The 23548-nt window shown below is 51.5% G+C and overlaps 1 protein-coding gene across 1 annotated transcript in view; it reads left to right on the forward strand.

Annotated features, from left to right (window-relative positions):
• Nucleotides 1-23548, forward strand: part of PRKDC (protein kinase, DNA-activated, catalytic subunit) — a 3158350-nt gene that overhangs the window by 2318783 nt on the left and 816019 nt on the right. Inside the window, exon 72 of the mRNA XM_078687323.1 lies at nt 22878-23058. Within this exon, the coding sequence (XP_078543449.1) occupies nt 22878-23058 (181 nt within the window). The remainder of the gene's footprint in view (nt 1-22877; nt 23059-23548) is intronic.

The raw sequence follows: 23548 nt of genomic DNA on the forward strand, positions 1-23548 counted from the left end.
GTAGTTCCTATATTCCCAATAAACTCTGCGCATTGGAATAATATATCCTGCAGCTTAGACGTAGGACTTAAGTCGACTAGTCTCTGCCAAATATATTAGACTTAATTGTGAGTGCCAGCTAGCTCAGAGGTCACTAGAAACTTTCTCGAAAGTACAAGAAGGGATTAGTCTCTGACAACCATATAACATGACAACTTTGTTTCCCCAGAATGAAACGTATCTCTAGAGTCGCGGAAACAATAGACGGCTATTTCACTAAGTCAGATGTGCATGCTTCGTTTCACCAGAGGTCCTTAGAAATGGAGAGACGGGCGTTTTCAATAAAAGTATTTATTGAACAGTCTTATTTCTTAAGCATAAGAATTGCACTGCTACAATTGGAATGCTAGTTAAGAAGTACAATGCATATAATACGAATAGTATTATAAAATAGTACTGTAAAAGCATGATATGGTTTCTAAGCCATAAACATAGAATAGATAAAATGCATAAAATACATACAGTGATAAAATAGTGGCTAAAAGTACTCAACTGGTGCTTCTAAAGTACGCCTACCCCGGTGTACCTAACCTAAGTCTAGTACGAGAGAGGAGTAAGTGTGGTGTAGCTTACGTCTAGTAATTTTCTGCCAAAAATCTGTTCCAAGAATTCTCTAAGGGTCTTAATCAGCTCGTACCTTGGTTTTAGAATGATAGTGGTCTTGTATCTCTCTCTCAGGACTCGATATCCCAGCCCCCGCAAGGGTAGCCTGGAAACACCGGAGCTGGATTTCTCGGCATGAGAAAAGACAGCGTCTTCTCAGTGCGTCAGTTGGAGGGTCGGCTTCCTTCGGCACTTGCAGCAGTAGGGCGTCGGGCAAGTAGTTAGTCGATCTGCTCCTAAACCACCGTGTGTTTGACTGGGCAAATGTAGGCATATTTATACTTTGAAGGTGCCGAGATTGACGTAAGATTGGACATAATATCGTCACTAGTGCCTCAATTCCTTGAAAACTCCAGGAGTTCTTGGATAAATTAGTATTCAAGCAGGGGGAAGTCCCTGACTGCTGAAGGCTGGTTTTTCCAAGAAATCGTTGTGGTTTCTCGGAGTTTAGTGGAAGTAGCCGTGCCGTATTTGGGCTGCACAGGCTAGGACTAAATAAGGCTATGATTCCTATGCTTATATAAGGATTGGGTGAATTATACCTATATATGGGCAAGAATCGGGAAATTTACACTAGGGTCCTAGATTCCCACATAACACCCACTCCACAATTATTACGTTCAATAACACCTAAGCACTGAACATATCTAAAGCAAAGTGTTCACAATCCCACCCCAAAATACAAAAATGCATTTGAATAGGTTTGTACACATGAAATGAGTATATACTGTATGCAAAAGTTATAGGCGTCATCTGAAATCAAGCATAAATCATGAGCATATATTTTCTTACTAAAAACTACATACATTCATCTAATGGTACCTGAAATCCGTCCCATAGCATAAGTTCTTAACTGTGTTTGTTTTCGAGGTTGAAGCCAAATATTGTCATTTAGGAAGCTCAAACACGAAATCTTGTTCTTAAGAATAGTTCTACTTTAAGCAGATTACTCTGTGCCAAAAGTTCTATTTTGGAAAAAGTTCAAATTAGTAGTTTGTTTCGAAAAATGAAGGCCGAATTTCAGAGTTCAGAGAACGCTGTGTGAAATAATCAAAAGTTATTCTCAAGAGTGTCAGGAGAAAACATCAGATCATCTAGGCTGGCAAAGAAATTGTCTACCGTAGTAGGTGAAAGTGGAACCACTTCAGTTAGCAGATCAAAAGTGTAGAAGTTTGGATCATCGCCGTCAGCGTTTGATGCATTAGCAATGTCCGTAGTAGATGGTACCTGTATACCTGTAGTTTTTTGTATCTCACCCTCAGTTAGACTTGCCGGTGAGACCTCAAAGAATGCCGTCATCAGAATAGGCAGCCGTTGGGGGCAACACGATGCATGAGCCGTTACTGGACCTAGCAAAGCATCAACATCCGATGGCAGTACTGATGGAAGTGTAAGACAAATGTCCAACACGCATTCCTGTCCGCAAAGTAGGCATCGAAAAACAGGTCAGATGCAATCTTGCCAGATTGGTCTGAAAGATAGAAACCATGTTGTGTTCAGATCTCTTAAACGAGCCAAGCATCTGCAAAATTCTCTCACAATACCTCATGGCAAGGAGGCATTGTTCCATGGTAGTCTGGGTGTCATTGGTGGCCGGACTTGCCATATCGGAGCAGAAGGAATAAAAATAGAATTCCTGCTACTAGTCCCAAGATGAGAGGCAGGCTGCCGAACACAGAGTGCACGAAATGCACAGTCCCGAAAAAAATCGTCTCAAATACATGTGCGATGCCGCTGGTATCAGACATGTTTAAGATTTGACTTAACATTTCTGCGAAATGTACTGGGCAGTTTGTTGATAATAGTGCATGCATCTCTGCAGAAGACCTTGCTACTTGCAAATCATACGTTTCTCTAGACGAGGTCAGTGGCACATTTTTTTGTAAAAGAATGGCTTTCATTCTGCTTAAAGTATCAATTCGTATAGAAGAGATATTCAGTGAAGGCCATAAAGCCGTCTCCCGTCCTGTCTCACTTTTTGGATACAATACTTGCATACAACAAGTGACCGTGGATGACACATTTATGAGATAACTTTTCCCTGGCAACATGCCACAACAGCTGTGATCATTGAGCGTAACGTAGCTGCCATTGGATAGCTGCCTGAAAATCGGTACTATCGCTGTGGAGGGGGATCCGTGCAGGTGGCAAGAGAGGTTATTTGTAGAACCGTCGCAGGCTCCGTGCAAATTAATCCCCTGGCACAAAAGTGCACCACTCAATGAGTTTTTACAATTCTTGCCACTAAGGAATACTTCATGTCTCCCATTCCAACATCTGTGTGTGTATGGTAAAACCCAGGTCGACTTAATGTATTCTTTACCCAACCTTTCATACAGGCCCGCTAGTATATGCTCCAGACAATACTGAAACAGGAAAGACATCACTGGTATCGTAATGGTGCCATGAATTATCCATTCAATGACCGGATTCTCTGAAACTGTTAATTGTAATCTTTCGAGTTTTTCAATGCTCAGCACCGTATAGTCTGCTCCTCTTTGTGCCAAAGAGATTTGTTTATCTGTAAGGTTAAATACAGCAAACAATGACGTGGTATTGATTAGATGCCATGGCGCATAGCCTGAACGCAGATTTTGCAACGTCCCGTCCAGCAGTATGATAGAACGTAATTGAGACTGGCCATGTTGTAACATGTAAATGTAAATGTGTTGGACTTGTAAAGCGCACAGCTGCCCGTAAGCGTCCCGGCGCTTGCTTAGGGAACCCGTCCTGGTATTCCCCTGTGAGAAACCCCGGCAGGGTGTCCACAAGGTGAAAGCCAGGCATCCCGCCGCGAGGGGCCGTAGTGGAGATTAAGCAAGCTATTGCCCAGAATCGCAGAGTGTGACCCCGTGAGTTGAGTAGGCACCAGAGCGAGAATTGTCGAGTACGTGGAATTTTGAGCCCGAGACCCGCCGAGGCGGGGAATCGAACCCTGGTCCACAGTCGATCTCAGCTTCCGGGTCTGCCGCCTCTAACCACTGAGCCACGCAAGTCTTGTTCTATGATGTCAATGGCAGATGACACGATGCTGTCCAAAGAATAAATTCTGGAGGACAGAGTCGGTAACCCATTGTCCACTACAGAGAGGTTTTTTTCTAAATTTATACGATCAATTTCTCGTATTCTTTCTGCAGTTTCCATTTGCGTCACTTTCCATATTTCGTTGTATGCCGCATATATTCCGGCGTATATGAAACGTTTTTGCCGTGGTTTGCGAGGCCCCATTAAGAATTCTCGCAAATCATTGCTTTCTTTAAGTAAAGGTAAGTGTTGTTTAATTTCTGGAAGTGTAGATTTCTGAAGCCACTCAAGGCACAGCTTCCCTACACTGTAAGTGGTTACTATCCCTGGATGTTGTCTCTGGGAATATCTCGGATCTGGCCTATTCACTGTGAACCCTTGTGTCTTGTTCAGGAATCTATCTTGACAGTTATTAGTGTCTGTTTGCCAGATTAACCATTTTTTCCAATCAGGATTAGTTCTGTTCTGTTTAATGGTATAGGGTATGTCTACCTCTTCATCTGAAGTGCTAATAATGTCACTTGTGGGTTTAGGTATAGACGGTTTATTTAAATCTTTAATCTTAGCCAGGCCAAGACAAGACATCTGTTGAACAGTGTCATTTAAAAACATAATTTGTTCTGGGATGATGCAGGCTCTAAATAAGGCTTCTATACCTTGTACCTGCCAATCTTTAGTGCCTCAGATTGTTTTCGTCTCAATGTTGTCTTTCCAAAAGTTAAAACCTAATGTAGACAGCTGAGCATAAAAGTTTGCCGAATAAATTTGTTTAGTATTGGTCAGCATTGTTTTCATACCTGTCTTATTTATATTTTTAAAATAAAACGTTTCTGGATTGATAACATTAAACCCTGAGAAGTACGAAAACTTTTCTTGAAATGTTTTATAGCTGCCTTTTGGCGGTGTTGGACAATGTTCCCATTGATTGTAATGAAAAACATTTCTAGGGCTTGCAGATTTATGCAAATAATGGTGACCATAATGATTAAAACAATACATTTGTTCATAATCTGATGACCCTTCTAAGTAGTCATGTTCTGTAAATTTAGCTGACATTTCTAAATCTTTCATCATGTTATTAACAGTCTCAAAGTCCCAATCATCAGAAAATTTACTGGGTGCGACAAAGTCACTCAAAGAAACCTTAAACTGATGTGAAATCTTCAATAATTCCACTGGGCCATAGATGTCATAATCAGTACTGTCCCATGGTATACCCCCAGGTATAGGAACTGCTGACAGGCCTCTTCTTTCATGATGAGATGATTTGTAAGGTTTCAGGACCAAGTTTATTTTCTTACTTGCTGTTTCCATAGTACTATATTTTCCATCAATCATCCTTCCCAAGCTTAACACTAGTACGAGCCAGAGCAGGAGGAAAAATATACCTAATCCAAAATTCAACCCATGGTGAAACCAGATATGTTTTTTCTAGTAGATGAAGGAGTTCTATTACTTTTTCTTGAAGTTTTTTTTGCTGGCTCATCCTCAGATTCACTGGGATCCTCAGAAAAGTTATCGAAGTTGATAAAGTAGCCAGAAGCAGTTCTGTCAATTGTTGGGATTGCTTCAGGATTACTTGAAATCACTGGAGCTGTTTCTTGTTTCGCCATATTTGTATAGTCAGATGTCACATCATTGTAGACAGGCGTGTCTTGACAAACTGTTATTTGAGTTTCCAGAGGTACAAGTTCCATGGCTTTGTTGCATAGTCCTTCTTTTCGTACTGCAGGTTGATCAAAAGTGATCTTTCAGTTTGAACCTCTTGGATTGTAGCAAGATTCGGTCGTCTGCTACTTCTCGGGAGTCCACTGGGCCTACTACTTATTATCGGCCACATGATTGTGGTTTGACCAGGTCGATGGATACAATCCTGTTCTCCCTTTTCCCAGCAAGGGGCGGTAGTACTACTGATCTTGTTCCGTGGATTGCTAAAACAGGTACTGCTTTTCTGTAAGAAGGCCCAAATTCCTTCTTCACCACGATTTTTTCTCTGACCAGATCCCCAATCTTTGGAATCCAGACAGGCCTTGCTGGGACAGGTGGTTTGTCTTCAGTGGACGTTTGCTTCTGTGTTGTATTACTCAGACTTCTTCTTGTTTCATTTAAGTTCTGTAAAACAGTCAAACGATCTTTGACATCAAAGGGTTTTTGTTCCACCACTGAAGTCTGACAATCGAGGTCTTCGATTATCATTCTTGTACCAAAAATTAGTTCATACGGAGTGACTCTACCCAGAGAATTTCTTGGCAGATTGTTAAGACTATATTGGACACTAGATGTTTGACCCACCCATCACCCGAACCTAATACCTTAGCTGTTATGGATTGCTTTATGTCACCGTTTTTTCTTTCCACTACCGTATTACCCTCAGGATGGAAGGGACTAGAATACCGCAATGCAACGCCCAAGCTAGCCATGGCCTCCTTGTAAGCTCGAGAGCTAAATGCAGGACCCTGGTCAGAATGCAGCGTGCCAATCGCGTAAGTGCCGATAAGGACTCGCAAATCCTTTATAACAGTGCTGGCGTCAGCCGAGCGCTGGGGCCGCATCCAAATAATTCTTGTCCTAGTAGTTGTGGGACCGCATCCGTCCATTATGACGTTCGCTTGTAGATAGTCTAATGCTGTCTAGCAATGGTATCTGAACTGGGCTGGCTATACTGTAGTCCGGTATCTGGTGACTTTCGCTGCTGCGATCTCTGTTGCAGTTAGGGCAATGAATTGCGAAAATTTACACATCAACGCTCATTCCCGGCCACCAGTACATCTTTTTTAATTCTATTAGAGATTTTAATATCCCTTGATGTCTCAGACCCTCTCCCATATGTGCTTCGTGAACCAAAGCACCTCTCTCGTTCCTGTTTGGAATTACTCTGTCCCCAACTCCAGGGATTCGAGCAAAAGGAACGGAGTTTGCATCAATTATGTATGTATTAACGAGTGGATAGTTTAGAGGTAACGCTGCATAGCTGCCTTCCATTGAGGTTTTTACTGCTAGTAACGTTTCACCGTCTATTACTCTTTTCGAGCGAGTGATTGTAGCTACGGAAGCCGTTTGCACAGCTGCCTTCACGGCTTCATCAGCCAAAATATTCCCTGCAACGTGAACGCCATCACGTTGATGACTCAGCGTATGAATCACATGAGTCATTTGTAGTTCTTTCTGCAGAAGAACTACTTGTTCCCAAAGCGTTTTATGCTTAATTGTGCCACCTTTTGCATTTTTGAAACCGTTTCGAACCCAGTTCTGCAAGTGTTTGTCTTAAGATTCAACGCAGAAATACGAATCGCACACTATGAGTGTGGGGAATTCACGATCGGTATTTTCAAGCGCCATCTTGAAAGCCTGTAGTTCAGCTCGCTGAGCTGTACAGTCTATAAATGATTGAGTTTTAGTGACCATAGGTCTAAATTTACCTTCGCGCCAGCGACCTTTAACAATCGCACACACAGCACTATAGGCTTGTTTACCCCCAAGTGTGGGTTGTGGTGATCCGTCTGTATAGATTATACATCCGTAATGTTCTAGAGGTAGAATTTCGGTCGACAGAGGACATTCGTATTCGTATTGTAGGAATTCTTGTGTCTTCAAGTAGGGGTCAAAAACGTATTCAACGTCTGTTGCAGCAACAGAGTTAACCCATTGTATCCATCTCGGATGTAAAGCTTTAGCATTTGGAATGCTCGCTTTCGTCACTGCCTCTAAGGCATGTACAGGTGTAACGATCATATCTGAAAGAGACACGTTCGTGATAGATTCCTTACCTTAGAATATCCCCAGGCGTCAGACTGGATCAGGAAACTTTTGCGTAGCAATACCCCTGCGCGTCGGTAGGCGTGGTCCGCGGCTCCGCGTCCGTCGTCGGCGTCGTTAGCGCCGGAATGACGTCGTCGGAGTACTTAGACGCCGCCCTCGCGCGCTGACGTCAGTTCTTTTTTCCGCGCCAGCTAGCGCAGATCCGGAGAAGCTCTACCCCTTAGTCACTTTTTGACTAAACTTTTTTGATCTTTTGATCTGTTTTTCCCCAGAGTCGTTCGACTCCTACGGTGTCACTAGGGATGCCCGGGTTCAAACCCGGCACCAAGTGCAGCCGACTGATGTCGGTTACTGTGAGAAGTTGGCCTGGTATATGATGTTCACTATTCTAGTGAACACCTTGCACCAGTCCAAACAACCCTTATGGTGATGGTTGTAAGTCAACCTTATAGACCAGCTATCCCAGTGGTAGCGTGTACAGAACAGTCTTAGGCTAAAAGACTCTTGAGGGCGTGTAAAGCCAGCGGTTTTACCATATGTAAACCCTTGAATTTCAAATGAAAGGACACCACACAGGATATCTATAAAATATATATGTATTTATTCACTAACACACTCCTCTTTTTGTTGCAGAGTTTTATATAGCGCGAACTAGACCCGAACCGAATCAGGTATCAGAGCGCTTTACATATTTTTCCAGTTACGTTACCAGTTACTTTCATTTTAGGCACGGGGAGATAAAGTGATTTTCCCAGAATCCCAGGAGGTTTTGGCGTCGTTACCGAGACTCGAACCCAGATCCCCAGGTCCGAGGTCGAGCGCTCTAGCCGTTAGGCCAACCCCTCTCCCCTACCTTATGAGATCAGAGGCAAAAGCACATAACAAGTTACTTAATCAGGATACGTTAAGTTGCACAATTTACAGTTAGGCCCTAGGGCGAAGCAAACCATATGTTAAGAAAGTGGTATAAGTACCACGTCACGAGAAAAGGAAGGGCCTAGAGAATCGCTGGGGCTACACTATCTGAACCTTAGTTTAGAAGTATGAGGGCCACAGGCGGCGCGTGCAGTGTCTTTGCACACACGCGGGAGTCGATGTAAAGTCAATGGGAACTTAGAAGTTAGATAAAGAAGGATTTAGGGCACTTCTGGTTAACTAGGAGGAAACAACTAAAAACCTAGACACTTGGATAGTCAATACCCTTAGGGGCGCCAAAGTACTCGCGTTACCTCACCCACGGACGGTGGGTGCATAGGTGTGAAGATGTGTCGGTTTCGCCGTTGAAGTCTATGGAGCCTGTGAAGAAAGATGCTGCAGGCGACCAGGAGGAAGATGTCCGGGTGGATCAAGGATGAAGTGGACCTGAAAGCAGAGGGGACAGAGTCTGGGTCACTAGCCAGTGACCGGGTGGAACCAGGATGGAACCATATGACATCGAGGAGCAATCAGGTGCTGTCTTGAAGCTTGTCTCTTCAACCACGCGGATCAGGAGGCGTCGAGGAAGACCAGGTGCTGAAGGCGAGCTGTCCCACGAAGGTTCTCGCAGATGGAGGGGTCGACTGCCGGATTGGAGTCAACAAGCCTTGGCAAAGGCAACCCACCCAGGATTCAAAGAAGGCTACTGGTGCAGACCAGCAAGGTCTGAGGTGCCTCACCTTTGCAGGGAGGCAAGGGCCAGTCTGGAGCAACCAGACCAGCAAGTTGGTTCAAAAGGATTGTCGTCACAGAGGCTACTAGCCAACGGGCCAGCAACCGGACAACGCGTCGAGCAGAACACAAGCAGATGGGCCCCACGCAGAACTCGTGGAATGTGAAGGGCTGATCTTCGGTGCAGGTGGAGCTCGGATTCGGGGCTACTCAAACCCCAGTGTTCAGCTTCTAGGATACCTTAGGAGCTGCACAGTTAGCAAGTTGCAGGCTTTTCAAGATGTCCGGTCCCACGTGTCTCGTCGCCTCGACGGATCTCAGCTATGCTGCAGACGTGAAGAGAGGGTCAGAGAGGTCTGGAAATCTGGGTCTTGTCAGGCTCTGTGCTCGGGTCCCGGCGGGAGCGTCGACAAAGCAAGCCGTTGATTTGCTGGATGGTGCCTGGTTGCCCAGGGTGGTCACTCCTTGGCCACAAGGGAGATTCTTCAGTCTTCAGCTTCAGCAGAACGTCGAAGGTCCAGAGTTTCGTTTCAAGTTTCAGTTCAGGATCAAATCTAAAGTCCTAAGACTCAGGTCCTACCTTTATACAACTAAGCTGGATTACTTTCTAGGTCCCTTCTATGGGTGGGACCAGGAAGGAGGGTGGTTACACCCCATTTCCTTTGTCCAGTTTCGTGCCAGAGCTGGGGCTGGAGTGCCCCAGCAACCGGTTTGAACTGGGGTATGCATGGAGCACCTAGTGTGCCCCAGGCAGTGTCTCAATCTATTCAGCCCTCCCTGTCCCAATACACAAAGTCCTGTCTGGGGTGGTGCTTGCACCTCTCCAGGCAGGAAACCTATTGTCCAAACCTCCGTGACTGGAAGGACTCCCAGCAGCAGGAGGTCAGACTTGTGTCTGTGGCTGCAGCGTCCATTTTGTGACGCTGGGGCTCTGGTTAACTTTAACCGGGATAGTCAGCAACAACATGTCTTCTCCCTCTAGAAGGGTGGAATGCTACCCCCGTCGCCAGAATTGGCAAGGGGGTAGTATTCCAAAGCGTATGACACCTTACACGACATGTTTAGATAAAGCCAAACCAAAGTTAGCATTCAACCGCAAGGATTGTAATGCACTTAAGAGTATATGGTATGGCGATATCATAGAACAGCTATAAGGACAGGGTTCCGAAAGCTGCAGACAGGTTCAGCTCATGCTAGAGCACCATCTCATACATAACCAAGCACTCTGCCTCCAGGATTGTTCAGGCCTGCCTTAGGAGTGACTTATAGGTTACTGTGTGTCTATATATAAGGTTAGATATAGGAATACTATACCTAAGCAAGGGGTGATTACACGACCTTTTACCCAGCTGAGTGATCAGTCAGTTGTGTCAGTTTGAGTGGCCAGCCAGGGGTGGCATAATACATGCTGCAGCCCCTTGTAGACCTTGGTTACACCTATGCCCTGAGTACCTAGGGTACACTTCTACAGGGGCTGACAAGGTGAACCAATTCCCAATTGTGGTTGTACCTAGAGTACATGGTGTGAATTTAGAGAGAGTGGATCTCGGCTGTGGGTCTCATTAGCAGGCCCACAGCCACATCTAAGTCGAAACCCAGTAAAGCAAAAGCAAAAAGTGGGGGTGACCATAGGAAGCAGACCCTACTCTCCTACACTTACCGACCCCCCATCGCCGGTGTCTTCAGTGTCTAGGCCTCGACGACGACGACCGAACCTGCTCCGACTGCCGGGCCCTGACGTCTAAGGCTAGGCGGCAGCGGTCCTGCAAGTGGCTTGAGCTCCGGCAGTCGGCCCTGCGCAGTTCAAGGTCCCGGTCCCACAGGAGGTCGAGGGACCGGTCGCGGGGTCGGAGCCCTCGTAGCTCTGAGAGTCTGCATCGGTCTTCAGGATTCAGGTCCTCAGGTAAGAGGCATGAGAGGTCGGAAAGGCGTCATCATTCTTCCGACCCACCCCGGCGCTCGCGCGAAGCGGCGGGGGTTTCGGGTGACACCACCCACGCGGCTCCGACGGAGTCGTGGGCGTTGCAACCTGCCCCTTACCTTCCGGTCCCTGGGCACGATGCGACGCCAGAGGAGATCGAGCGGTACCTCATGGCCATGAGGTCTCTCCCTCCTCCGCCGGGCTCCGTGATGCCTTCGGTCCCGGCTGGTGGGCCTAGCGGGTCGGGTGCTTCGGCTCCGACGCCGTCGGGTGCTTCGGCCCCGGCGCCGCAGGCCCTCATTGGACCTGGTTCCGGATCCGGGTCGTCGTCGGTCGACCTCACCGGCGCCGGCCCCTAGGGTGTCGCCCCCGGCGACGCCGTCCCCGGTCCTGCCCTTGATTCGGTTCTACGCCGGAGCGGCGCCGCTGGGCGCCGCTCTCGACGTCGTATGGAGACTTTTACTTCCACGAACCGGCCCCATCCGTTGAACCTGAATTTCAGGGGATGGGTGACGAGGGAGACTGGGAGGGGTCTGTGGACCCTCTGGCACAGGAGTGCCAGTCTCAACAGGACTGGACATATGAGCTTGGGGATGCCAGTGGACTGGACACTTCGCCAGACACTGGTTTTGTCTCCCCTCCAACCGTGGCTACAGACGAGGGGGCTGCCTACAGTGTAGTGTTGATACGGGCAGCCAAGGCATTGGCCCTTGAGCTCCCCGTCGCGGCCGTGAGAACTAACCTCCTCACTGAGGTCCTTAAACTGCAGGCAAGCTCACTGAGCCTCTGCTGCCGTTTAATGAGGCCTTGTGTGACGTTCTTTTGGGCACTTGGTCCAAGCCCTCTACAGGTCAGCCTGTAGATAGGAATGTGACCAGACGCTACCCTCCGGCTCCCGGCTACCCTTGCTTCTTGTCCACCCACCCCACCCCCGAGAGCCTCATCCAGGCCTCTACTTCCCAGACCGCATTCCCACCGGCTCCGCCCGATCGGGAATCCAAGAGGTACGAGCAATTCGTTAAGAAGGTGTTCTCGTCCCTGAGTTTGGGACTGCGGTCAGTCAATACCGCATGCCTCTTGGGCCGCTACACCCACACTCTGTGGGACAAGGTCGCGGACGTGCTGCCACAATGTCCGGAGGAGGCCCGGACTAAACTCGCCCAAGCCCTTGCGGAAGGTCGAGATGCAGCACGCTATTCCATCCGGTGTGGGCTGGATACCACGGACTCACTGGGCAGAGCGATGGCAACGACGGAGGCGGTTCGACGCCACACCTGGTTGAGGACCGCCAACTTTTCGGCTGATGTCCAGGCCACCCTCCTGGACATAACGTTTGATGGCCGTCGCCTCTTTGGCGACAAGGTAGACCATGCGCTTGAGCGTTTTAAGGACTCCAGGGCTACCGCCAAGTCCTTGGGCCTCTCGGCCCCACACCAGCAAACGGGTGCCTTTCGCTCCTTTCGTTGCCAAGGAAGGGGCACTCCCACACGTGCTGCCAGCTACGCACCGCAGGCTACTACGCAGCGCGGTGGCGGCTGTGGAAACCGCCGTGGCGGCGGACGGGGACAACGGCGAGGCCAGTCCACACCTTCCCCTGCAGCACCCGCCTCAAAACCCTCCTAGTCCGTGCTTTCAGACCCATGTGACGCCAGTGGGGAGCAGGGTTCGCGATCACCTCTTCCACTGGCGCACTGTCACGTCGGACATGTGGGTGCTGCAAATCGTCCGAAGGGGCTACTCCCTCCCCTTCGAGGCGACCCCTCCAGCCATGCCACCACAATACCACCGTGTGTCGGGGGATCACTTGCAACTTCTGCGAGAGGAAGTTACAGCCCTCTTGGCCAAGGGGGCCATCGAGCGCGTTCCTGGGCCAGAAGTAGGGTGTGGTTGTTTTTCTGATACCCAAGAAGGGCAAAGGGGGCCTACGCCCTATCTTGGACCTACGGAACGTCAGCGGCTTCCTCCGGAAGGAGAAGTTCAAGATGCTGACTTTGGCTCAGGCCTTAGCTGCCCTGGACCCAGGAGACTGGATGGTAGCATTGGACTTGCAGGACGCGTATTTCCACATCCCCGTCCTGCCGGCCCACCGGCGTTACCTGCGGTTCATGGTAGGCCACGAGCACTTTCAGTTTACGGTGCTCCCCTTCGGCCTTACCAGCGCCCCACGGGTGTTCAGGAAAGTGATGGCGGTGGTCGCAGCTCATCTGCGCAGGTTAGGGGTTTCAGTCTTCCCCTACCTCAACGACTGGTTGTTGAAGGCGGGCTCGCCCCAGACAGTCGTCAGCCACCTCCAGACTTCGGCAGAACTCCTGCACCTGCTGGGGTTCTCCATCAATGTGCCGAAGTCGCACCTGTGTCCCTCTCAGAAGCTCCTCTTCATCGGAGCGGTTCTAGACTCGGCGCAGTTTCGGGTTTATCCTCCCGAACAGTGGGTTCTGGATATTCAGGCTCTGATTCCAATCTTTCAGCCTTTATCCCGAGTCTCGGTCAGGTTGACGCTGCGGGTTCTGGGGCTGATGGCCTCCTGCATCCTTCTGGTGCATCACGCCCGGTGGCGGATGCGGGCTCTGCAGTGGGACCTGGAGTTTCAGTGGGCCCAGCATCAGGACAACTTGTCCGACCATGTCTTGATCTCGGAGGGCACTGCAAGACAGTTGCAGTGGTGGCTCACGGACCGCGATTGGGTCAGCGGCAGATCCCTCTCCCTACCCCAACCGGAGCACGTAGTTGTGGCGGACGCGCCCTCCAGGGCTAGAGGGGCCACTGGTCTCCGGCGGAGTCCCAACCTTCTGGAGCTGTGGGCGATCCGACTTGCACTGAAGGCATTCCTCCCCTCTGTCCGGGGGAGTGTAGTGCAGGTGATCTGAAAGAAACAGGTTAGTATTAGATTCCTTACCTTAGAATATCCCCAGGCGTCAGTCTGGATCCGGAAACTTTTGCATAGCAGTACCCCTGCGCGTCGGTAGGCGTCGTCTGCAGGCGTCCCCTGCGGCTCCGCGTCCGTCGTCGGCGTTGTGCGCCGTGATGATGTCGCTGGAGTATATAGACGCCGCCTCCGCGCGCTGACGTCAGTTCTTCTTTTTTCCGCGCCAGTTAGCGCAGATCCGAAGAGCAGTACTCCGGTCTTTTGACCAAGTTTTTTGATAATTCTAAATTCTTTCTATGGTGCCGGTAGGATGCCCGGTTTCAAGAGTTGCGACGGGTGCGACCGCCTGATGTCGGTCACCGACCACCATCGACTCTGCCTCCGGTGTCTGGGCGCGGACCACGACGTGGAGTCCTGCGTCGACTGCCGGGCCTTGACTAGTAAAGCTAGACGGGAGCGGTCCCGCAAGCTGCTCGAGCTCCGAGTGTCGGCCCCGCGTCGAGAGCGGTCCCGGTCCGGTCGGAGGTCGAGGGAGCGGTCGAGGGAGCGATCGCGGAGCCGCCATGAGCGCTCCGGGAGTCGCCGCCATTCCTCCGGTTCGTCAGGTAAGCGTCACAAGAAGTCGGGGCATCGTCATCGTACCCCCGACTCCCCCCGTGATGCGGCCGGGGGTTCGGGTGGCCCCGGCCCCGCGTGGGTCACCGACGCCGTCTGCCCCATACCCGTCGGTCCCTGGGGAAGGCGCGTCGCGTGAGGAGATTGAGGCGTTCCTCATGGCTATGAGGGCGAGGTCTCCTCCGGCGGGGCCTACGGCGCCTGCGGGCCCGTCGGTACCGTCTGGGGGCCCGAGCGGTTCGGGTGCTCCTGCCCCGACGCCGCCGGCGGCTCCGGCCCCGGCGCCGCTGGGTCCCTCAGGTTCGTCGCCGGCTGGTCTACCGGCCTCTCCGGCGCCGATTCCATTGGGCCAACCCGTGGTGCCGCCTCCGCGCGACGCCGTGGCTCCGCCGTCGGTTCCGGCCGGCGTCTGGTCCGCGGCGCCACCCCCATTCCCTCTCTGACTCCTGACGCGGAGTCGGACCGGCTTCGTCCGACGCCGAGTCCGGCGCCGTTGGAGCCCATTGGCTCCGAGGAACCAGTCTATATCGTCGACCCAGACTACGGCGATGAGGACGAGTATGGAGAGGGTTGGGAGGGGTCTGAAGACCCTTTATCCCGTGCCTGCCAGTATGAGGACTGGGTAGGTGACTTGGGTGATGCCAGTGGTCTGGACGAGTCGCCCAACCCTGGGTTTGTCTCGCCTTCCCCTGTGGCGTCAGAGGCGGGGGCTGCCTATTCGGTGGTCCTGATGAGGGCTGCCAAGGCCTTGCGCTCCACGTCGCTAAGGTCAAACCTAACATTCTGACCGAAGTATCTGAAAGAAACAGGTTAGTATTAGATTCCTTACCTTAGAATATCCCCAGGCGTCAGTCTGGATCCGGAAACTTTTGCATAGCAGTACCCCTGCGCGTCGGTAGGCGTCGTCTGCAGGCGTCCCCTGCGGCTCCGCGTCCGTCGTCGGCGTCGTGCGCCGTGATGACGTCGCTGGAGTATATAGACGCCGCCTCCGCGCGCTGACGTCAGTTCTTCTTTTTTCCGCGCCAGTTAGCGCAGATCCGAAGAGCAGTACTCCGGTCTTTTGACCAAGTTTTTTGATAATTCTAAATTCTTTCTACGGTGCCGGTAGGATGCCCGGTTTCAAGAGTTGCGACGGGTGCGACCGCCTGATGTCGGTCACCGACCACCATCGACTCTGCCTCCGGTGTCTGGGCGCGGACCACGACGTGGAGTCCTGCGTCGACTGCCGGGCCTTGACTAGTAAAGCTAGACGGGAGCGGTCCCGCAAGCTGCTCGAGCTCCGAGTGTCGGCCCCGCGTCGAGAGCGGTCCCGGTCCGGTCGGAGGTCGAGGGAGCGGTCGAGGTAGCGATCGCGGAGCCGCCATGAGCGCTCCGGGAGTCGCCGCCATTCCTCCGGTTCGTCAGGTAAACGTCACAAGAAGTCGGGGCATCGTCATCGTACCCCCGACTCCCCCCGACGCACGCGTGATGCGGCCGGGGGTTCGGGTGGCCCCACCCCCGCGGCCCCGCGTGGGTCGCCGACGCCGTCTGCCCCATACCCGTCGGTCCCTGGGGAAGGCGCGTCGCGTGAGGAGATTGAGGCGTTCCTCATGGCTATGAGGGCGAGGTCTCCTCCGGCGGGGCCTACGGCGCCTGCGGGCCCGTCGGTCCCGTCTGAGGGCCCGAGCGGTTCGGGTGCTCCTGCCCCGACGCCGCCGGCGGCTCCGGCCCCGGCGCCGCTGGGTCCCTCAGGTTCGTCGCCGGCTGGTCTACCGGCCTCTCCGGCGCCGATTCCATTGGGCCAACCCGTGGTGCCGCCTCCGCGCGACGCCGTGGCTCCGCCGTCGGTTCCGGCCGGCGTCGGGTCCCCGGTGCCGCGCGGCGCCACCCCCATTCCCTCTCTGACTCCTGACGCGGAGTCGGACCGGCTTCGTCCGACGCCGAGTCCGGCGCCGTTGGAGCCCATTGGCTCCGAGGAACCAGTCTATATCGTCGACCCAGACTACGGCGATGAGGACGAGTATGGAGAGGGTTGGGAGGGGTCTGAAGACCCTTTATCCCGTGCCTGCCAGTATGAGGACTGGGTAGGTGACTTGGGTGATGCCAGTGGTCTGGACGAGTCGCCCAACCCTGGGTTTGTCTCGCCTTCCCCTGTGGCGTCAGAGGCGGGGGCTGCCTATTCGGTGGTCCTGATGAGGGCTGCCAAGGCCTTGCGCCTTGAGCTCCCCGTCGCTAAGGTCAAACCTAACATTCTGACCGAAGTGTTTAAACCGCAGTCATGCCCTCAGGAGCCTCTGCTGCCGTTTAATGAGGCCCTGACGGATGTCCTTCTGGGCACCTGGTCCAGGCCCGCTTCCGGTGCACCGGTTGACCGGAACGTTGCCAGGCGTCACCGTCCGTGCTCGGACGACCCTGCCTTCCTCTCCACCCATCCCTCCCCGGAGAGTCTGGTGATCCAGGCCTCCACTTCACAGTCCGCATTCCCATCGGCCCCGCCCGATCGGGAGTCAAAGCGGTATGACCAATTTGGCAAAAAGGTCTTTTCCTCTTTGAGCGCTGGACTGCGGTCTTGTAATACCGCGTGCCTCTTGGGCCGCTACACCCACTCACTGTGGGATACGGTCGCGGAGTGTTTGCCGCAATGCCCGCAGGAAGTGCGGGACAAGCTCAACCAGGCCTTGGTTGAAGGCCGGGAAGCGGCGAGGTACTCGATCAGGTGTGGTCTTGACACGACCGACTCGCTGGGACGGGCTATGTCCACGACGGTGGCGATTCGTCGCCATGCTTGGCTGAGATCTGCCAACTTCTCGCCGGACGTCCAGAATGCCCTCATGGACATGCCATTTGATGGCAGTCGCCTGTTCGGTGACAAGGCGGACAACGCGCTGGAGCGCTTCAAGGACTCCAGGGTCACGGCCAAGTCCTTGGGTCTTTCGACCCAGCGCCAGCAGACGGGTTCGTTTCGCCCCTTTCGTGGCCAAGGAAGGGGCGGTTCCACACGTGCTGCCAGCCACGCGCCGCAGAACGCTCCCCAGCGCGGTGGTGGCCGTGGATTCCGCCGTGGTGGCGGTAGAGGGCAGCGGCGAGGTCAGTCCACACCTCCTCCCGCTGCAGCCTCCAAATCTTCCTAGTCCGAGCTTTCGGGCTCACGTGACGCCAGTGGGTGGCAGGGTTCGCCATCACCACTCCCGCTGGCGCGCGATTACATCGGACAGGTGGGTGCTAAAGCTCGTCCGAAGGGGCTACTCCCTCCCCTTCGAGTCCACTCCTCCAGCCATGCCACCGCAGAACCACCGTGTGTCGGGGGACCACTTGACACTTCTGCAGGAGGAAGTTACGGCCCTCTTGGCCAAGGGGGCCATCGAGCGCGTTCCTGGGCCAGAAGTAGGGTGTGGTTGCTACTCCCACTACTTTCTGGTACCCAAGAAGGACAAAGGAGGCCTCCGTCCTATCTTGGACCTAAGGAACGTCAACGGCTTCCTCCGGAAGGAGAAGTTCAAGATGTTGACTTTGGCTCAGGTCTTGGCTGCTCTAGACCCACAAGACTGGATGGTAGCGTTGGACTTGCAGGATGCGTATTTTCACATCACCGTCCTGCCGGCCCACCGGCGTTACCTGCGGTTCACGGTAGGCCACGAGCACTTTCAGTTTATCGTGCTCCCATTCGGCCTTACCAGCGCCCCACGGGTGTCCACGAAAGTGATGGCGGTGGTCGCAGCTCATCTGCGCCGGTTAGGGGTTTCAGTCTTCCCCTACCTCGACGACTGGTTGTTGAAGGCGGGCTCGCCCCAAACAGTCGTCCACCACCTTTAGATGACGGCAGACCTCCTGCACGAGCTGGGGTTTTCCATCAATGTGCCGAAAGCTCCTTTTCATCGGAGCGGTTCTCGACTCGGCGCAGTTTCGGGTTTATCCTCCGGAACGGCGGGTCCGGGATATTCAGGCTCTGATTCCCATCTTTCAGCCGTTATCCCGGGTTTCGGTCAGGTTGACGCTGCGGCTTCTGGGGCTGATGGCCTCCTGCATCCTACTGGTGCATCACGCCAGGTGGCGAATGCGGGCTCTGCAGTGGGACCTGAAGTTTCAGTGGGCCCAGCATCAGGGCAACCTATCCGACCATGTCCTGATCTCGGAGGGCACTGCGAGACAGTTGCAGTGGTGGCTTACGGACCGCGATTGGGTCAGAGGCAGATCCCTCTCCCTTCCCCAACCGGAGCTCGTTTTTGTGACGGACGCGTCCCTCCAGGGCTGGGGTGGCCACTTGGGAGAGGCGGAGATCAGAGGCATCTGGTCTCCGGCGGGGTCCCGGCTCCATATCAACCTGTTGGAGCTGCGGGCGATTCGCCTGGCACTGAAGGCATTCCTCCCCTTTGTCAACGGGAGTGTAGTGCAGGTGTTCACGGACAACACCACCGCCATGTGGTACTGCAACAAACAAGGCGGAGTGGGGTCGTGGACCCTTTGCCAGGAGGCTCTGCGCCTCTGGCAATGGCTGGAACGTCAGGGTGTGACTCTGACGGTTCAACACCTGGCAGGTTCTCTGAACGCCAGGGCGGACGAACTCAGCCGTCGGTGCTCGGTGGATCACGAATGGCGTCTGAACTCGGACGTGGCGAACGGCCTCTTTCAGCAATGGGGAGAGCCTTGGTTAGATCTATTCGCCACAGAAGAGAACGCGCAATGTCATCAGTTCTGCGCGTTGGAGTTTCCAAGACGGCGCTCGCTCGGCGACGCCTTTCGGCGCGAGTGGAGCTGCGGTCTGTTGTACGCCTTTCCGCCTATACCACTTCTGCCCAGAGTGCTGAAGAAGATCAGGCGCGACCGGGCCCAAGTTATCCTTGTGGCTCCGGACTGGGCTCGAAGATACTGGTATCCCGAGCTACTCAGCATGTCAGTCGGTCCCTCGATCCGCCTGCCCCTTCAGGAGGACCTTCTGTCGCAGCAGCAGGGGACGGTCCTCCACCCGAACCTGTCCAGCCTCCACCTCCATGCTTGGAGATTGAGCGGCGACAGTTGAGGCCATTCGACTTGCCTCCTGAAGTCTGTGATGTGATTCTGGCAGCCAGGCGTCCCTCCACAAAGTCGGTATACGCCTGCCGGTGGAACAGATTTGTGGCATGGTGCACAGCAAAGGCTGTGGATCCCCTTTCTGCCCCTCTTTCCGAGGTTCTCCTCTTCCTTCTTTCTCTTGCCCAGCAGGGCTCTGCTCTGGGCACTATCAAGGGCTACCTTTCTGCCCTTTCCGCCTTCTTAAGGCTACCTGATCAGCCATCTTTATTCAAGTCCCGTATTGTACTGAGGTTCTTGAAAGGCATCACGCACATGTATCCACCTGTTCCATTCGTGATGCCTCAGTGGGACTTGAATCTGGTTCTGACATTCTTGATGTGTGCTCCCTTTGAGCCGCTTCATTCCTGTCCTCTCCGTCTTCTCACTCTTAAGACGGCCTTCCTGGTTGCAGGTTCCAGGAGAGTGAGTGAGCTCCAGGCTCTTTCTTCTCAACCTCCCTTCCTTCTGTCCATCCGGACAAGGTTGTGTTGCGGACAAGGCCCTCTTTCCTGCCCAAGATAGTCACAGCCTTCCACATCGGGCAGTCCATCACCTTGCCCACCTTCTTTCTGCCTCCGCATCCCTCGAAAGAGGAAGAGAGGCTCCACCGTCTGGACCCAAAACGTGCGTTCTCTTACTATCTTGATCGCACACGCCAGTTCCGGGTGGATGACCAACTCTTAGTTGGTTCCGTGGGCGCTAATAAATGGCGGGCGGTGCACAAGCGGACCATTTCTCGATGGCTCGTCTTGTACATCAAGGCTTGTTACTCTCTGGCTAAAAAGGAGCCTCCTGTGGGGCTAGGTGCCCATTTCACTCGGGCCACAGCGGCTACTACTGCCCTGGGTCGGGGAGTCCCCTTGCAGGACATCTGTCAGGCAGCTACGCGGGCCTCGCTGCACACGTTCGCAAGACACGACTGCCTGAACAGCCAAGTCCGGAGAGATGGCTTTTTCGGCCGTTCCGTTCTCCAGGACTTTCTGGTGTGATCATTGGTTTGCAGACCCACCACTGGGGTTGGTATTGCTGGGGTATCTATTCTAAGGTAAGGAATCTAATACTAACCTGTTTCTTTCAGATGCACAAGTTACTTACCTTCGGTAACGATATATGTGTAAGAATTAGTAGTTAGTATTAGATTCCTTACTGCCCCACCCATCCTCCCCGTTCTGCGAACCGATATCTAGGGTTAAGGTCCTCCCCTTTCAGGGCCCTAGTTTGTATGGCACCAGTGTTGGTGTTTATCATGGCTCTGCGTTTCTGGCACGGAAATGCTGTGTATAAGAACTGACGTCAGCGCGCGAGGGCGGCGTCTAAGTACTCAGACTACGTCATCCCGGCGCCGACGACGGACGCGGAGCCGCAGATGACGCCTACCGACGCGCAGGGGTAATGCTACGCAAAATTTTCCCGATCCAGTCTGACGCCTGGGGATATTCTAAGGTAAGGAATCTAATACTAACCACTGTTTCGTACAGATATATCGTTACCGAAGGTAAGTAACTTGTGCTTCCTTACCTCCCGAACCATACTCCCCACTCTGCGAACTGACGTCTAGAAATAGGGACTCCCTTGTAGGGCCCTAGCATGGTGCACCAGTGGTCAGTGTCTTTCATGGCTCTGTGCTTCTGCCATGGAAAGTCGTGTCAGAACTGACGTTGGCGTGCATGGGCAATGTCTACGTAGGCACTGCGACTTCATCCCGGCAAGCACGACGACGGACGTGAAGTCGACAGACGTGCAGGGGTATTGCTGAAGAAATTTTTTCCAGATCCAGTCTGACGCTTGGGGGTAATTCTAAGGTAAGGAATCTATAACTAATATGTCTCTTACAGATACATCGTTACTGAAGGTAAGTAACTTGTTTGTGTATGTGTATTTTCAGCCCTGAAGAAGTCACCTCAGTGTTACAAAACACGTATTGGCTGTTTCTGTGTTGAATACATGCTGCATATCGACAAACATTTGGCTTCTGTCTTTCATTTGAACTAATAGTGATTAAGATAACCAAGACAGTGATAATTCAAATTACTACATTAGACTTCCTTTTGAGTTATTGGGTACTAAGCTCTTTTGTGTTCACAATGAGGTACTTTATACCAACATTTTTTAAGGCACCTGTGGCAGTAGGGTTCTATTGTACCGTTACAGCACCACCTATATATGGATAGAAGGTTTTTTACTTATTCCCGAGATGTGTGGTCTTCTAAACCACTACTACCTATTCTAAATTAGAATTAATAGAATTAAAGGAGCACCTGTGCCGTTTTGTTGACTACTGCCTACTATTGATAATTAAAAGAATATGGGCTGTACACATATATTCTGGAGGCCTTTTTGTTTGGGTGCCTCTTAAAGTGATGGGCGATTTCAATAGAATAGTCACAGGAACATGTTTTACTGAAGTATTGTGGTTTGATTTAATCTTTTTTTCATTTGAACTTTCCTTGCTTTACAATTATTTGCCATCAATGTGTTGGTGAGCGTGCACCTCCTCAGTAGTGTTCGCCTTGAGAAATCATTTTGGAAAATTATTGCATAGCACAGAAAATATATAAGAATGGAAGGTGAAATCAAACTTCTAAACTTAAGTAGAACATGTTCCATTGAGTATTCTGGTCAAATTTACCAAGAATCCCAGAAGATGGACCCAAAGAATAATGCCCGCAGAAGATGTGTCTAAGCTGACTACTGTACTTCCATTCATAGAGTATCTTCTATTATCTACTTCCATGACCTCATCATTGACTGTTATCATCTACCTAACTTGCTTATGAAAGAAATAGAGGTATGTGCACTGCATTTCTGTGAGAGGGGCCTCATGTATTTAAAGGCACACATGAAAGGTATCCGCTGCACACAATTTGGCCTAACAACTTTGCAAGCAGTTTCCATGTCACAGAGTAGTGGCAATTTTTGTTAGTGCTTGTATTTATAACAAAAAGTAGACAATGTATTTGTTTCTTGTGAGCCTATTTATATACCCAAAACACCCAGGTCTGAGGTTGGGCCAAGCTCCTCGCATTCTTGGGAATTCTGAAGAGCACAGTCTGTTTTCATTAATTTAATTGCATAACACCCCTGCACATGTCTAGCAGTCTGTTCCGGAGACACCTAGTCAGATTATCCAAACTCTGTGTCCTTTTGGAAGCACAAAGTATAAAAGAGGGATGTTGTAGCACAGAATTGTCCGAAATCTACTTAAGGTTGGGAGATGTCTCAAGTCTTCGAGGATTACTCTTTTCTTTTAGCCTGAACTATCTGCACATCTTGTTTATCTGTACTTTTGATAGGTATTGCATATTCACGACATATTGTCTATTGTGTACTTCCAAATTATAATAAAGCCTATTTGTCTTTCTACTTCTGTTATAGATAGCAGCATGTCTTTACAAGAAAGCTCACACTTATCTGAGCAGTGCAGTAAAAAAGGCTGAGGAGGAGGTACAGTCACATACCCTTGAAAATACAGACACAGCTGGAGCAATTGAAGCTTACATGACTTTGGTTGATTTCTGTGATAAGCATCTCCGTAAAGAGGAAGAAAATGAAGCAGGTAAGTCAGTCACGACTGATGGGTTTCTGCAGGAGGTTCGGTTTGCCTAAATTTGAGTGGTGCACTATTTAGCAGTTGAGGTTTATTGCAGATAGATATAAAGGGGTACTATTCGTATGGATACTTCTACCTGCAGATTCCTCACCTTCTAAATAATCCAGGTGCAGACTGGAACTAGAAACTTCCATGGGTGGTTCACACCAATATTGTGTAATTCACAGGTATTAAGTCCTTTCTGTTTGAATTTGTATCCAAGAGCGACATGAGTTCTTTATAGGATTTTGCTTGATGGGTTGGAGAACTGATGGTGTTCTTGGATAGTGATGCCCATTCACAATTAATAAGAAAATTGAAGTGGTGGCAAGAAAATATTCCTTTGTGAGTGAATTTAACAGTGATGCTGGAAGCCACATGTCTGCTTGCACAAACCAAACCCTGAGGAAGTCTGTGTAGGAAGGTGGATACCTGACTATGGTTACCCCAGATTTTT

Source organism: Lissotriton helveticus, chromosome 4_1 (assembly GCF_964261635.1).
Source record: "Lissotriton helveticus chromosome 4_1, aLisHel1.1, whole genome shotgun sequence".
NCBI lineage: Eukaryota > Metazoa > Chordata > Amphibia > Caudata > Salamandridae > Lissotriton > Lissotriton helveticus.